The sequence below is a fragment of the Phyllostomus discolor genome, chromosome 4, assembly GCF_004126475.2.
Source record: "Phyllostomus discolor isolate MPI-MPIP mPhyDis1 chromosome 4, mPhyDis1.pri.v3, whole genome shotgun sequence".
NCBI classification, from domain to species: Eukaryota; Metazoa; Chordata; class Mammalia; order Chiroptera; family Phyllostomidae; genus Phyllostomus; species Phyllostomus discolor.
In genome coordinates, this window is record NC_040906.2 from 140,642,117 (window position 1) to 140,657,321 (window position 15,205).

At 43.1% G+C, this 15,205-nt stretch overlaps 1 protein-coding gene across 4 annotated transcripts in view; it reads right to left on the bottom strand.

The window, feature by feature from the left end:
- IMPG1 (interphotoreceptor matrix proteoglycan 1) overlaps window positions 1-15,205 on the bottom strand; it is a 119,607-nt gene that overhangs the window by 17,301 nt on the left and 87,101 nt on the right. For 3 of the 4 annotated variants that reach the window (XM_036024376.1, XM_036024378.1, XM_036024375.1), the window contains 2 exons: window positions 12,363-12,556; window positions 9,420-9,639 (listed from right to left, as the gene is read on the bottom strand). In XM_036024376.1, coding sequence (XP_035880269.1) covers window positions 9,420-9,639; window positions 12,363-12,556 — 414 coding nt within the window. Of the gene's footprint in view, window positions 1-6,842; window positions 6,924-9,419; window positions 9,640-12,362; window positions 12,557-15,205 lie in introns of those variants that run through there. The other variant, XM_036024377.1, reaches the window with a different exon arrangement.

Consider the following 15,205-nt stretch of genomic DNA (forward strand, 5'->3'; position numbering starts at 1 on the left):
TTTCAGTTCTCCACCATGCTTGAGAACCACCACCAGAAACTGTTCAGAGTGGGCTCTTGGTCACTCTTTCTTATATGAGTGGGTGTGTGAATACCCATAAAGCCCTGGATGGGACTTCGAAGAATCATCTCCACTCTCAGTCACTAGATTGTATCTGTCAAGCTGAGGTATTTGGGGTGCATTAGTTTTAGGGCCTGGTTCTCCCAGGGTCAGCTGTGCGAAGGAGAAAGCACTTTGACAGAAGAAGCTGTGGGAGATGGCCCTGCAGCTGGGCTGAGGCCCCAGTGTGTGTGGAAGGTTTGTGTGAAGGAGTGGTTTGAAGGGCTCTGGCAGCATCTAATGGAAGCACCAGAGGGTGTTTTGGTTGTGGGATGAGGGCACAGGTTGAGATTCTGGCGAGTGGAGAAGGGTACCCATAAGTACAACTGGTACTGGGGTCCCCTAATGAAAACAGCTATTAACAGAAGATCCTCAGTGATGGCCAAGGAGGTGCAGGGCAGCAGTGGTATAACCCAGGCGCCAGGGCCAGAGACCGAGGAGATGGGGTGGGAGAAAGGAGAAGGCAGAGGCTGAGGAGAGTCTCCAGGAAAAATCTCTGTGGCTGCCCCAGCTGGGAAGGGACACTCCCAGCGGAGCCAGCTGTGCTTATCAAGGGGATATTTGGAAGTTTGGGACTTTTATTTCTGAGAGTGAAGTTGGGTTTTTTGAGGGGGTCATTCTTATAATATGATGACTATTATAGGAAATTTCACTTGGTGAAATGTAGAACCTGACAATTCATTTAGGATTAATTAAACTGAAGTGTGTTGTCACTTTTTCTAAATAGAGTAAACAGCCTCTCTACACCCAGTAGGAAGGCAGGCAAGACCCCTTTTTATGAAAAGGCAGTGGGTAGAGTTGAAGGAAGCACACAGAGCTGTTGCTGAATTCCAGCCACTGCACTTGGTGGTTTGTGCCCAGTGAAAGGTCACACTTCTCTGAAACACGATTTCTCCAAATGTGTAATGGGCATGACTAACAATACCTTCTTTACACAGTTAACATAGTAAAGGTTAAAAATAGTGTCAGCAGTAGCTATTACAGTTTCATTGCCATTATTGTGATGAGTGGCATCTAAATTATGCAACTTTCCAGAGAAAATGATTGTTTATCCACATTCTGGTGGGAAGCGTTCTGGATGCCAGACTGGAATGCATTTCAGTGTTTATCGTTCGCCAGCCTTGAAGTCTACCCACTTTTGAGGAGGCTTCTTAGGAATTCAAGGAGAGAATAAGTTAGAATAAGCAGTTTTGCATATTTGAAAATTTCAACCTGCACAGCTAACTGGCATAAAAGCCCTACATGCTTCTGAAGAATTTTCATAACAGCCTAAAGGAAAGACGGCCCCCATTGCCAGGGATGCTGGCAGAATACTGAGCAGGCCGTGATTTATTCAGTTTTTCACTTGATAAATCACAGATAGCCCTAACATTGGTTTATACTTTTTATATCACAGATATATTTATTCAGGGAGTTTTCAAAAGGTGGATAGCAAGCCACATGCAGCAATAACAGTGTGTCCCTCCTCCTACATGCCTGCGCCGCTGCAGATGTTCCTCGGCCTGATTGCCGGCTTTCATTTGGAAGACACAGCCAGGAGTTCAGATGCTGATCTGAATGTGGAATGATGCTCACCTAGAAACCTCATGAGAATTTTCAGAATCTCTCTCCTTCTCTTTAGGGCAGAACTCAAGGCTATTTCCCCCTCCCGATACTACTACCACAACTACTTTCCCCCTGACATTAGGCCGAAAGAAAAGAAATAAAAAACACTTGATTGGATTTCAAATTTTGCAAATGGAACTAAATAATTGGTCTGTCTGGGCATTGTCTGTAACTATGATAAAATTGGGGCATTGCAAAGAAATGCAAGGTCCTCTGACCCAGACTGCAAAGCTGTACCAGCTTCCTCCAGACACCAGGTCCCTGGCTTCCCTTTTCTCACAGAAAGGAAGTCTTAGTTTAGAAACCTCGTACCTGTGAATTCACTCTCTGCCCCTTTGAGGCATAAATCACTCTTAAGCTTCTTGATGGCATTACTTAGGACTCTTTCTCCTCAGGACCTGGGAGCCATTCCTTTGAAATGTAACCATCAAAGAAAATAGCGCCCCCTATCTTCCAGTCTCTGTGGGAGCCTTGCTCCCAGCTGTAAGACAGGAGGTGGGCAGGGCATGTGGACTCACTTGTTTTCCATGTCAGCCCAGCCTCACTGCAGTCCTGCCTGTGCCCTTGCCACTCCACTAGGTTGCTTTTGCAAAGGGTTCTGATGACCTCGGTGCACTGTACTCTCACAGCTGCAGAAACTGCTGATCTTTCTCTTTTCCTGGCTTCTGCAGCATCCTCTTCTCCTGGCCCTCTTCACTGACAGTCCTTCTATTTCCCCACTAAGATCTGGACAGTCTCAGAGTTCCAGTCCCACTTCTGGTTTCCTCCCGCCCTGCACAGTGCCCTGGGCCGATTTTCACCTGTTCCCTAGTCGAAATGCCCACTTTCACAAATGGGTACTTCCAGCCCTGGCCTCCTTCCTGGGCTCTAGAAACCTACTTTATAGACTGGAGGTCAACTGACCTAATGTTCATTTCCTTAAATCTGGTTTCCCCTAAAACATTTTAGAGTATTTTAATATCCTTAAGATAGCTTATTAATCTTTGCTTAAAAATTAAAAAGAATGAACTTGTCTATGTACCTTTGTAACTATTTATAGATTTTTCTAAGTATTTTTCAAACTTATGGTATTTTATGAATGATAAATTGTTTTTATTTTATAATTTTGAGAATACTTTAAGAATTGTTTAGTATTGAATTTGAGGACTTTTTGAGTTTTATATTTTATTAAAGATGAAGTTTAAAAGGCCATAGTCACAAAAAGAAGAAAATGAAGGAAAAAATAAGACATCTAAGTGGATGCAAATAGGTTGAACAGGGGCTCATAGACAGTCTGGCTTCAACTGAGCCGGCTGGGCACGGCCCCCCTTCCTTCCAGGCTAAGATTCTGTAGCTCCCTGCCCTGTATCCACAGCTGCCCTCACAGTGAGTAACTGAAGTTCCCTTCCATTCTCAGGAATGTCTGCACCTTCCTCCCGCCCCTTCAGGAACAGCTCCTCCCCACCCTTCTCTGCCTGGGCCCATCCTCATCATGTACCAAGGCATCATACACTCAGTATTGTCCTCTGTCCAAGAAGCCTGCCATGACATCCCTTTCCTCTGTAAAATTAATTGCTCTCTCTTCTGTGCTTTGTGACAGCTGTTCATATGCCGATTGTAGTATCTCTAGCACACTCTGTAATAGCATTTTGTATATGTGCCTTTTTCTCTTGGTAAACATTTAGCTCCTTGAGGGCAAAGCCAGGCTCAGGTCACCTTTGGGTCCTGGTGCCTATTCTGGTACCTATACTGACTATATGAATGAACATGACCCAGATTATGATTGCATTGTTATTACTTGTCTAATTTTTCTGTAACAGCAAAGACAAGGGCCAGTGGGACTAAGAGGCTGAGAAATCTTTGCTAGTTTAAGGAAAACCATCCAACATTTGAAATGAGAAGAAAAGCTGATCACATGACCTTCACTGTCATGCTAGAGCAATAGACAGTCCCACCCAGTCAGGAACCAGGAATCAGTAACACAGGAATCAGCTGTGGGCCCACCCAGCCAGCCATCTGCACTTTCACAGCCAGTGAGCAGAGTATGGTGTTTAAGTGTTTATACTGATATAAGCACCTTCATAATATCCTTGATTTTACCTTTCAGCTCACAAAGCCTTAAAATATTTACTCTTAAAATACTTAACGATATCTAGCTCTTTAAGAAATACTTCGGTGAGCCCTACCCTAGGAGGCAATAACTTTGACTTATTTGCTATTGATTATGCCATTTTACAAGTCTATAAAATTAGAAGTTATAGTATAGAAATAGATAATATACAATGATTATTTTCAGTTTTGCACAATATCAGCTTAACAATCTTATTTCATATTTCTCCTTTGTTCTCTGGCTAAATAAAATTCCTGTTTCCATATCCCCTTTCAGTGAAATTTGTCAGCCAGACAATTCCCTTATCAATGAGTTACATCAACTAACATAAGCTCACAATCTATTTGCATGGCAATCGTGGTTTCTATATTTTGAGGCTTATTCTTTGACAAGGACTGGGGGAGGGAAGGGTGGTCAGAGACAGCAGCTGTGGGGACATGGACGTGAGTGGGGGTCCCTCTAGTGTTGTGCAGCCCTCACTCTAATCTCCCTTTTCCCCCAAGAAGGTGATGAGAAAGGGCCAAGGTGTATGACACCTAGAGTTTGGTTTTGCTGTATTGGCCATCCTGGTTGGGAAAAGGTTAAAATTATAGGACGCTGTCTCCTTTTTCCAAGGATAGATTCTTAGGATTCTCTCCCATGGGCAAGGCTGGGTGTTCACTCCCAGCACACAGGATTTCTAGCAGCTCCTGCTTTTCTCTCTAAAGATTTCCCCTCTTAATTCTCTTTCATGGAGAGTTTTCTCAACACATTGGACTATTGCTAATGAGATCAAGCAAATGCTGGCAAGATCAAACATGAATCAGGGAAGGTCTCTTGCATTTGCTGAAGTGACCTGGTATGATCTGGGGTTTTGGGTACCAGGGCCCCTCAGTTCCTTCACTGCATGCTGGGGGTGGCCCTGCTGTGCGTCAGCCCAAGTCTGAGACCTCTGCACAAGACCACACCAGCGATAGAGTCAGGGGCTGTATATGCTGGAATTTGAGTCTTTGTTCTCTGGGAAACTGAAGTAATTATCTTCATTTGGGGTCCAGGGACCTGAGCGGCAGCATGATAAGTTGGTTGCATTGGATGGCTGTACTAGGAGGACATTTTAATCAGCTCGACTGCCAATCACCGTGACAGCTTACACTCAAATACCCCACCCAAAGGAGAACACCTGGGTCATTCAGTCACACTGAAAAATAGGGAGCAAAATAGCTGTCATTTTCTAGGTTTTTCTTTTTAAAGAAAAAAGCCTACTAAAATTATCTGCATATTTTCCTTAATTTGTTTTAAAATCTAGGCACCCATTTCTTATATATCAAAATACTAATTTCGTACATATTTCCTGTAACTAAAATTGTAATGGAGAACTAATGCTAGAAAACACTTGACTGTAACTCTATAGGCTTTTTTTTTTAGAATGACATTTTAAATTTCAGGTTCTAGAAGTTGTAGAAGATATGCAGATTCATAAAAGTAAGAAATTAATTAGCTGTGCTCTGAAGCAATGGGGGTGACTGCTCTGGGTTTCGGTCTGTCTCTGCCTGGATGGGAGCAGGCTGTAAACAGGAAGGAGAGGCCGTGCGTGCTGTGAGAGGGGTGGTGGAGGGTGCTTCTGAGTCTGGGTCCTAGTGGGCCCCTGACTTTGGCTCACTCTTGGGGGGGCCACCTTCCTCTCAGCGGCCACCACCCTTCAATGGTAGCTTGCACTGCTGCCACTGACACCTGCGCGGCTGGTGTCCTGCCTCTGCAGCTCAGTGTTGCCAGAGATTGTCGACTTGATCAAGGTCTCCTCAGGCGCCCCTGAAATTTTCCGCTCAGCCTCAACTTTTGGATTTCTGTATCAGTCCCTTCATTGCTCAGGTTTAGTGAGAGTCCTGCTAAGGTTGTTTAGCAACACTCCCTGCCCCCATCCCCCATCCTCCATGTCTGATCACCCTGGATACCTAATTGGGTTCCATATCCTCCACCATTTCCCTCGTGGTGTCTGATCCCTACAGCCTGCCTTCCTCAAAAAACCCTTTGGGTCAGTTTATGCAGGATGCCCCCATACGCCTGATGTTTTTCAGTATTTTCTAACCACTGACCCTTTCCCTGCTACTTGGCTATAAATTCCCACTTGCTGTATACAAACTTGAGTTGACTCACTCTCCCCCACCCATTGCAGTGGTCCCTACACCCATCAATATGGTCTTTAACAAGTACTGAATCATTGTTTCCTTAACAGTGCTGGCTGTCTTCCTGGCTGCTGCCAGAGGCTCGGCCCTTGCCACCACCTACTGCCGCACCCAGAGGGACTAGGGCTCTCTGTGTATTAATCTCTACCATTATATTCTCTCTTCTGTTCAGGCACCAGGCCTCAATGAAATGGAATTTTAGGAAAGCTCAGAGCTTTCTTCAGTATGGGATCTCTCAGTGAGTCCCAGGCTCACTGGAATTTACAACTAAGTGTGGGATATGAGAAAACACTCATTAGAAAGTCTTTTTGAATGAACAAGGCATAGCTTGATCCCAGCATCCTTCTAAGGTGCCCCTCTTGGGCCGCATTGGAAGATCCTTTGGGCAGGGACTGACTTTCGTACATTAACACACTTTACATGGTTGTCGAGGAGTGTCTGCTGCTTTGTGTTAAGCATGTAGAAGATGGTCAAGGTTGAACCATCAAGCACTTGCTGGTAATAAGTGGGTGAATCTACCCTTTGCCTTTGGAGAAGTGACTAAACCAGGAGCCCTAGCTGTGAGTTAGGAAGCCCCCTGTAAACCTTACCTGTCCCTCCCTGCTTGCTCATTACACCCCCCAACTCCATCCCCCTTGTTGATTGGAGGAAACACTGGGGGGGGGGGGCAGGTTAGCACAGTGGTTTATCATTCTAAATAGGAACTCTTTTGGATGTTGGATTTATCTATTCTGATTTACATAGAGAAATGAATAAAGTTCATTGTATATTTTTAACTTTTAGAAAATCCACGTTTGGCTTTCTACTTCTGCTGTGCTCATCCAAGCCTCATGATTCAGGCATTACTCATGTCATAGCTGGCCCACTGTGGTCATTTCTTGGCAGACCTTTCTCATTCATTCATTCATTCATTCAATCAGTGAATTTTCAATGTATTAAGAATTCAGATTTTCTCAATCTCCAAGTATCTGGTAAGAAACAGAGTAAAGTAATTTCTCAGGTTGTGCAGCACAGCCTGGCATTTCCCTATTGCTCCACCATAAAAGATAGATTGGGCATGCTAGGAGCCTGGGGGCATTTCTTGGATAGCTCAGCATAAATTTGGCTCCAGCGGTGACTGGAGCTGAGGTTAGCACCAACTCATTTCTGTTGCTATTGGCTTCTTAGAGGAAAGCTACATAGCTGAACTCACACAAGAAATCAGCGAAAATAATTGAAGTTCCAACCTCCACACAAATACCTTGTCATGGTACTTTTGATTGTTTCCACTGATGCCCACGCAGGTCACACATTGTTAGTTAATAATGATGATGTTGTTATATTAACTAAACATTTATTAGTCAGCTGCAGTTGTTGAGTGTTAAGTGTTGTAAATATAGTCTCGTATGTTTCCACAGGTTTTGCACCCATGGATTCAACCAACCTTGAATAGAAAATATTCTTTAAAAAGTTATGTTGTTGCTGACACAATACCCTGTCTACATAGTTAGGCCTGCAATGGTTGCATCTGTACTGAACATATACAGACTTTTCTGCTTGTCATTATTCCCTATATAACATAGTATAACAACTACTTACATGGCATTACCTTGGACTGGGTATTATAAGTAACCCAGAAATGATTTAAAGCATGCGTGAGGATGTGCAAGGCTACGTGCTAACACTATGCCAGCCATTTTATACAAGCGGCTTAAGCATCTTTGGATTTTGATATTCTCAGGGTGGGAAGGGGGTGGGCTTTGGGGGTCCTGCAACCAATCCCCCACAAATACTGAGGGACAACTCTATTATTTGAGTTAATCCTCACACCTGTTACTATTTCCGTTGTTCAGCCGTGGGAATTGAGTGCTGCTGTTCGCACCAGGATTCACATTCAGGACTATGGTCTTCCAAGGGCAGTGCTATTCTGTGCTTTTTTTCTCGCATCACCAGTGTCCCTTATACATCCCCAGCAATGTGCCACCAGCTTCCTGGACTCTTTCTAAGGTGTACTTAAGTGGCACCTATATTGAGAAGTCTGTCCCCATGGCAGCACCACGAGTTCTCCCCTGCCTCAACTTAGCCCCTGGAGTTTACTCATGTTGTTGGATAGGTCTCTCAGTAAACTGAGCTCCCCACGGAAGTCAGGAAGGGAGGGGACTGGGCCCTCCCCTCCCCTCCCCTAGCCTTGCCCAGTTCTCTCTGTACACGCCCCTGTTATCTGTTTGATTGACTGAAGAAACTGGTCTCCTGATCTTCTGGCAAGGACCCCCGGTTTCTTTTTAGTTCTGAGGAAGTTTTCAGGGGGATGGGCAGTATTTCAGTCCTGTTTTAGGAGGGTTTTGATTTCTTAGGGGAGCCAGAAGGCCTCCTCAGCCACCCAGTTCAGAGGTAAACACTCCAGGCTCAGTGCTTCAGGGCAGTCTGTCATTTTAATGAACCTATTTACAAGGTAGGAAGCAATTTTCTTAAAGTTGCACAAAGTTCTGCTTGGTCAAAGATAAGTGTCTCCCAGCTGAGCCTTTTTGTTTGGATTTTGCCCAAGGCCTTTGTCTCTGCCTTCATTGCTAGTCTACAGAAAGCCGGGGAGGATGTTCAAGATCCTCTTCGCTACTGCTTAGCCTATTAGGAAGCTTTGTTTCGACCTGACCATTCACACCAGATTTATCGGAGCCGGGGCCCCTTGCACTCTAGGGAAGAAAAAACAGAAATCTTTCCACTGTTTAGAAAACAGAATGGTGGAAATAGTTCCCAAGTACGGCCCAGCTGGTTACAGTGGTACTTATACTATGCTTTATTATCAGAATAAGTGTTTGCTTTCTATTGTATAGCTTTGGGCTGAGCCTCTATCTTGGTCAAGAGTTTTCTTCGTATTTAACTTCTCTTTGTTTTAAACTGCAATGGAAGCTGGTCTAGGGGACACAAATGGGAAGGGACGTTATTTTCTTCTTTCTTTCATGATGGGTGAAGAGCCTTTCATCCAAGTCTGAATTTTGGTCCCATGATTACCTTTTCCCTCAGGATGCTGTCTCAGTGTCATCCTGAGTTGTTAGGAAGAGGCGATTCCTGGGTAACTATGAGTGGTAGGTTCTTAGTCAGGAACCCCCCCCCCCCCCCCCCCGTGCTGTCGTTCACTGACAAGGTGTTTTTGACTTTTAGCAGAATGTAAATGAGCTTGGCTGTAGCTCTATTAAAAAGAAAAGTCTCTTAACCACCGAAAAATTTTGCTCTGGGGCGAAATTAAAGCTCTCAGTTTGTGAAGCAAGAGGTGTACTTGTTCTTTGCTTTTTGATGTCGGAAAACTTTAACCTCCGTGTCTTCATGACCCTACCTTTCTGATAAGGTGATCCATGCGTTCTAAAAGGTTATCTCATCAAGTATAATTTTAATTTGACTTTTGTGACTCAAAATTGAGCTGTAAGCTTAAGCAAACAAATAAACAAAATTTCCAAGCTCCCACATATTTCTGAATTGAAGTCGATTACCTGGTTCAATGTTGAGAGAGTAGCTGTCTATTTCCAGATCTAGTAGTTGGGCTGCAGCCAAACGAACATCCTCCAAGACCCTGTGCACAGCCTTGGTGAGGTTGTACGGCACCGACTCAGCAAACCTCACTTTGCTATTCACAATCACACTCCCGTTTCTGAAGTTAAGTATTTCCAGTTGCTTAAATCCTGTAAGATTGGATCGTAGATATGGAACCAGCTGCAAAATAGAAGATGGTTTACTCTTAAGGGTGTTCTAAGAGCTCAGCTGCTGCTAATTCCATTTCTACTCATTTTTCACTCTCTGAGGCATAAATTTCCATTCCTTATTATTTAGTTGTTTATTTTTGTGTGTTTGGGTTTCAAGTGAGACCAGGACACCACTGCTTAATGATCTATTTGCCATGATTATGTCCCATATTTCCACGTTTCTGTCTGTGTATTGAGGTGGATGGTCAGTAGTCTTCTTCATAATGAATTGTGAGAACAGAGAATCTAAAAAATTCAGGCCAATGCTATCAGCAAAGCAGGAATGCCAGGTTCAGTTGTTTGTGTTTTTTTAAAATCCATGTAAATAAAAACATGTTCCAAACTGAGCCCAGGAGCAGACTGCTCTATGCCTGTGCAAATGGACATCTATTTGGAAGCAACTGATTTGAAATGACCTGTTGAAATAAACAATAGCTTAAACATCAGCTTGTCTGTTTAGGCAGGACACGTTTCCCCGCGGACACCTATGCGGGGCAGTGGAAGAGCAGGGGGCTGGCAGCTAGTCCTGGAACTGCCCCTAACTCGCTGTGTGAGACTTCCTCAAGACACTTAACCACTGTGTTGTAACTTGGTGCCCTTATCTGAACTGAGGGAGAAGAAAAAGTGGTTTCCTAAGGACCTTTTCCAAACTATAACTTAATATCAAAAGTATGCCCCAGGCACTGTGCTTCAGGCTCCCACACCGACCTGCCTCTGTGAGCCACAGCCGTCCTTGAGACCCCTTTTCAGAAATGTTTGAGACTCAGCAATGTCTGCCTTGTTCCTGGCCCTGAAAGTGAGCCAGTCACTCATGCACCGACACCTGTGAGCCCAGGGAGCATGCAGATGCAAGATGCCACCTCCCAGGCTTGGCTCAGACCTGCTTCTGTTTTGTCCCTGTCCCCACCCTACCAGAATTTTGACTCTGGTCCTGACTTGCACTTCTGTCTCAAGGTTATTGTAAAAATAAAAATAAATAAATAAAATGAAATGTTACAAAGAGCTTGGAACTTCTTTTTTCAATCTATTCTCTTGTGATTTTGCCTACTCATTCTTGGTGTGTTAGCATCTCTTGGAACTCTGGTGGGAATTCCCTGCACTCCTGTGTGCAAATGACTAGCTGCTCCTCTCTCCAAAACCCATCTCCTCTTTTTCATAAAAAAAAGGCTGCCTAGTTAGAGACCACATTTTCCAGCCACCTTTGCTGCAAGATGTGGCCATGTGACTAGTTCCCACCAATGGAATATGAATGGAAGAGATGTGGGTAAGTTTGGTATCACATACTTAGGAAATTGCTTGCCCTGAGATTTCTCTCTTTCCCCTTCTCACAAGTGGCAGCAGGCTTGTACCAGCGATCCAGCTTTGACTGTGTGGATGAGGAAACACCCTCGGGGTTGGCAGAGTTACAAGATGGAAGGAATATGGGTCCTTGGGTAACACTGGATGACAGAGCTGCCCCACCCACCAAGTGAAAGAGAAATGAACTTGTATCTTATTGAAGTTACTGTATTCTTGATCTCTCCATTATGTCAGCTTAGCATGCACCCTAATGAATACAGCTGGGCTAGGTCCACTGGAACTCCATTCCCTGAGATTGTCCCACTTACCTACTCACCTCATTGTGGGTGGCAGTGGGAGTGAGATGGCACAAAATCTTCCTTTAACATTCACTTGAAGAATAGTTTTATCTGGCTTTAATTTACATAATGATTTAACTTATGTGACGCTTACAAATATTTTTTCTGTTATTGTCAGAAATTCTCCACTGTTGATATGCATTGACTTCAATTGACATTGACTGTGTAGAGGTATCACGTGTTTCAGTATTTCTCATTGCACATGCATTTCTTATTGCACACGTAGAAACAAAACAACTCTGTGAGTTTGGGGGTGTGTTTTATAATCAAACATATATGCAGTCATGATAATCTTCATATTTTCTTTGTTAGGGATCAGGAATGAAGCTATTTATCCATTATTTGTTTGTTTGTTTGTTTGTTTTAAAGATTTTTTATTTATTTATTTATTTTTAGAGAGGGAAGGGAGGGAAAGAGACAGACAGACAGACAGACACAGACAGACATCAATGTGCGGTTGCTGGGGGTTATGGCCTGCAACCCAGGAATGTACCCTGGCTGGGAATCGAACCTGGGACACTTTGGTTCCCAGCCCACGCTCAATCCACTGAGCTATGCCAGCCAGGGCTTGTTTGTTTGTTTTGAAAGACCTTACCAGGAACTGAAAAAAGAGCCTTTACATCTGAACTTTTGGCCTCTGTGCTGGACCTTTCTAGCTTTGAGTCCTTTTTGGTCAGAGGGCTGGGAAACAGCTTGTGACATGATAACATAGGAAAAATCTGCTCATATTGCTTTTAAATCTCAAGTTCAGAACTTGAGTGACTATGTATTATTCCTAGGAAAATAAGTTAGGAAGAACTCTAATGAAAAGATCTCAAGGATAAGTTTGTTCCCGGGAGGCTGGGTGGCAGTGTCTGCTCACGTGTCTGCCAGAAAACCCACTTTCCTGTTGGATCTAAATCCATCTCAGTGCTCTGGTGGAATGCCTCCAGCAACCATTATGTCAGATGCTTGCCTCTTCCAACTTGCATTGCTCAAGACAACCAACAATTATATTATAATGTAAGAACAGGAAAAGAAAGAAGAGGCATGCAGAGGATTATCAGTCACCACTCACCAGCTGTGTGAATCGTTGCTCCAGAGCTTGGTATTCCAAAGAGCTCTTGTTGAACAGGTGGTCAGAGAAGGGCATGTTGGCCACGCGCAGGCTGAAGAACACCACCAGCTCTTGGCCCCTGGCAGCGGTGGTTACAGGGCTGGTGGTGATATACCGCGAAGCTGGGACAGGCGTGGTCTTCTCCAAGAAATGGTCTGGGGTGGAAACATAGCCACTGAATCCTGGTACCTCAGAGGAGGCAGGAGTGTTAGATAGATCCATTTCATCTAAGTCTCTGACTAGATCTTGGCTGCCTGTGCTCAACCTGCTATCTTCTGAAGATGCGGGCAAATGTGAAATTTCCAGAGCTGATTGGCTGATGGCCAAATAATTATCAATGGGGATGGTTAGCCCTGGGATCAGTACTGTCTGGTCAATGGACATTATGTCTGTGGCACTTTGACCAGTCATGGAGAAATTTCTTGATGCAGTAAAGAAAGGTAGAGTGTCTGACAGGGAGCCAGAGGCCACAGTAGGCAGAGACAAAGAATTGCCCACAGAGAAAGCCCCTGAGACCATTCACTATGTGGAAGCAGTCCCCCAAACAATAGAAAGAATAAATATCCAACGTTACATTGATTATGTTACTGTCATATTTTGAAAAATAAGAAACTGATACAGAAAGGGCAGGCAGCCCAGGGTCTAAACCCGGGGAGATAGCCGGTGGGTCCTAAATCCACTTTATTCTGGCTCAAAACTTCTAGATGTATGAGACTAAAAAACTACCAATTATCTGTAATTTCTGGAATTACACTCAGCCAGACAGGAAATCTAGGAACCAGGTGGTAAAAGTTGGCTAAGTCTCCAGGTGATGCCAAAGTGTGGGTGGCACTGACTAAATTTGGATCCCACATCCCCACCTGGAACTTCCAGCCAACTAGCCATGCAGTATTGGTCCAGAAATTTTATTTACTTTCCAATCATGCAGGTTTGTATTGTCTTCAATTGGATTTTTGGAGGATTCCAGTTATCATATTTTCATAGTTTTAAAAATTAAAATTTAAATTACGCTTTTCCAAAATTGTTCAATCTGACTGAACAACTTGCCAATTTCCAAAATAAAAGAGTGAACATGTGGTCTACACACATAATTTGAACTTTACATTGACCATACAACTTGCTACATATTTGATAATATTTAAAGGTTTTGTCATATTTACAGGATTATACCTTGATAATTTCTACCACCATTTTGCACTGTTTTCTTGGTAAGTACATACTGAACTACTCAAGTCCGCTCACATTTGGTCCAAAATGAAAATCATAGAAAGTGTTTATGAACTAAAAAGTGGTTAAGTAAAGCTATCAGATAGAAAGATTGGTGAGTTATTAAAATATTCCAATAAACTTAAATCCAGAGCCACTGGCAATATTTAAGACATTAGGTAGGTCAAAACAGGGAGCTTTCTGTGATTACTTCAGTGGCATTTTGGCAAATATGTGGGAAAGCTGGACTGAAATCTAAATGCTAAGCATGATGAATGAACTGTCTGGATGCAGATATAATCTTTGGACTCTCAGTCAGCTAATTTACTGAGTACAATCACCCAAACTGAAATTCCAAGTGATAAACAGCTCTGAGAGGTGGAATCATATTAGTTTTATTAGTTTCTTAAAATAAAACCTGCCTGTTAGCGAACTGTACCCAGATTTCAGAGAAGAACCCTCCTTCTCTCACCTTGGGAGGGTGCCTACATGTGCCTACCCATATATTCACTCAACTGTCAGAAATGATGTTTCCTAACATCCAAGATCTCTCTGGATATGCAATTGTAGTTTTGTTCAAATCTCCATCACCATGGACTGAATGTTTGTATCCTCCCCAAATTCATATGTTGAAGCCCTAATCTCCACTGTGAAAGTATCTGGAGGTGGAGGTAATTGGGATCTGAGGGTGAAGCCCTCATTAATGGGGTTAGTGCATTTAAAATCTCTCTCTGTGCCACGTGAGGATACAGCAACAAGACACTGGTCTGCAAATCAGAAAGAGGGCCCTCACCAGGAACCCAATCAGCTGGCAACTTGACCTTGGACTTCCCAGCCTCCAGAACTGTGAGGAGTAAATTTCTGTTGTTTACCACCCAGTCTAACATATTTTGTTATAGCAGCCTGAGCAGACTAAGACATCCATGGAAAGATCCGGGATGAGTAAATTTAAAGGCTTCAGGTGTAATCAATGATGGGATTTGAGTTCTTCATGCCTTGGGGAAAGGCAGGTGAATTTGTGTTCCTGTGATGTGATCTCTGCTGCTCCAGATGACAAGGGTCAGGGAACAAGCTCAATGACAGACACCTTTGTTCTGCCCGTGGGCCAGCATCTCATTGTTCACACCTTGATCCCTATATAGACTTTAGCCAGATTAAAATAGTTGCTGTCTTATGCCATAAACAAATAAAAATGAATTTCCAATTCTCTTTGTAGCATTTTAACATTAATCATTTACATTCACAATAAACCTGTCCAAGTTATTTTACTGATAAGAACAGTTGACTATTTAAATGTTGGGTTGCTAGATAAAATACAGGATTCCCACTGGAACATACTTAGACTAAAAACATTAATTGTTGTTTATCTGAAATTCAAATTTAACTGAGTATCTTATATTTTTCTTTGCTGAGTCTAGAATCCCTATTTAAATATAGTTTTAAAAGACTCCTACTCTTTCTTGGCTTGATATTGAAACTATGAAGGCCATAATCAATTCTTTTGAAATTAAAATATCATCTAAACCTTACCACTAGTTATGAATGTATTTTAATTAATTAAGTTTTCATCAAATTTGTATGTAGAAATTAGGAATGGC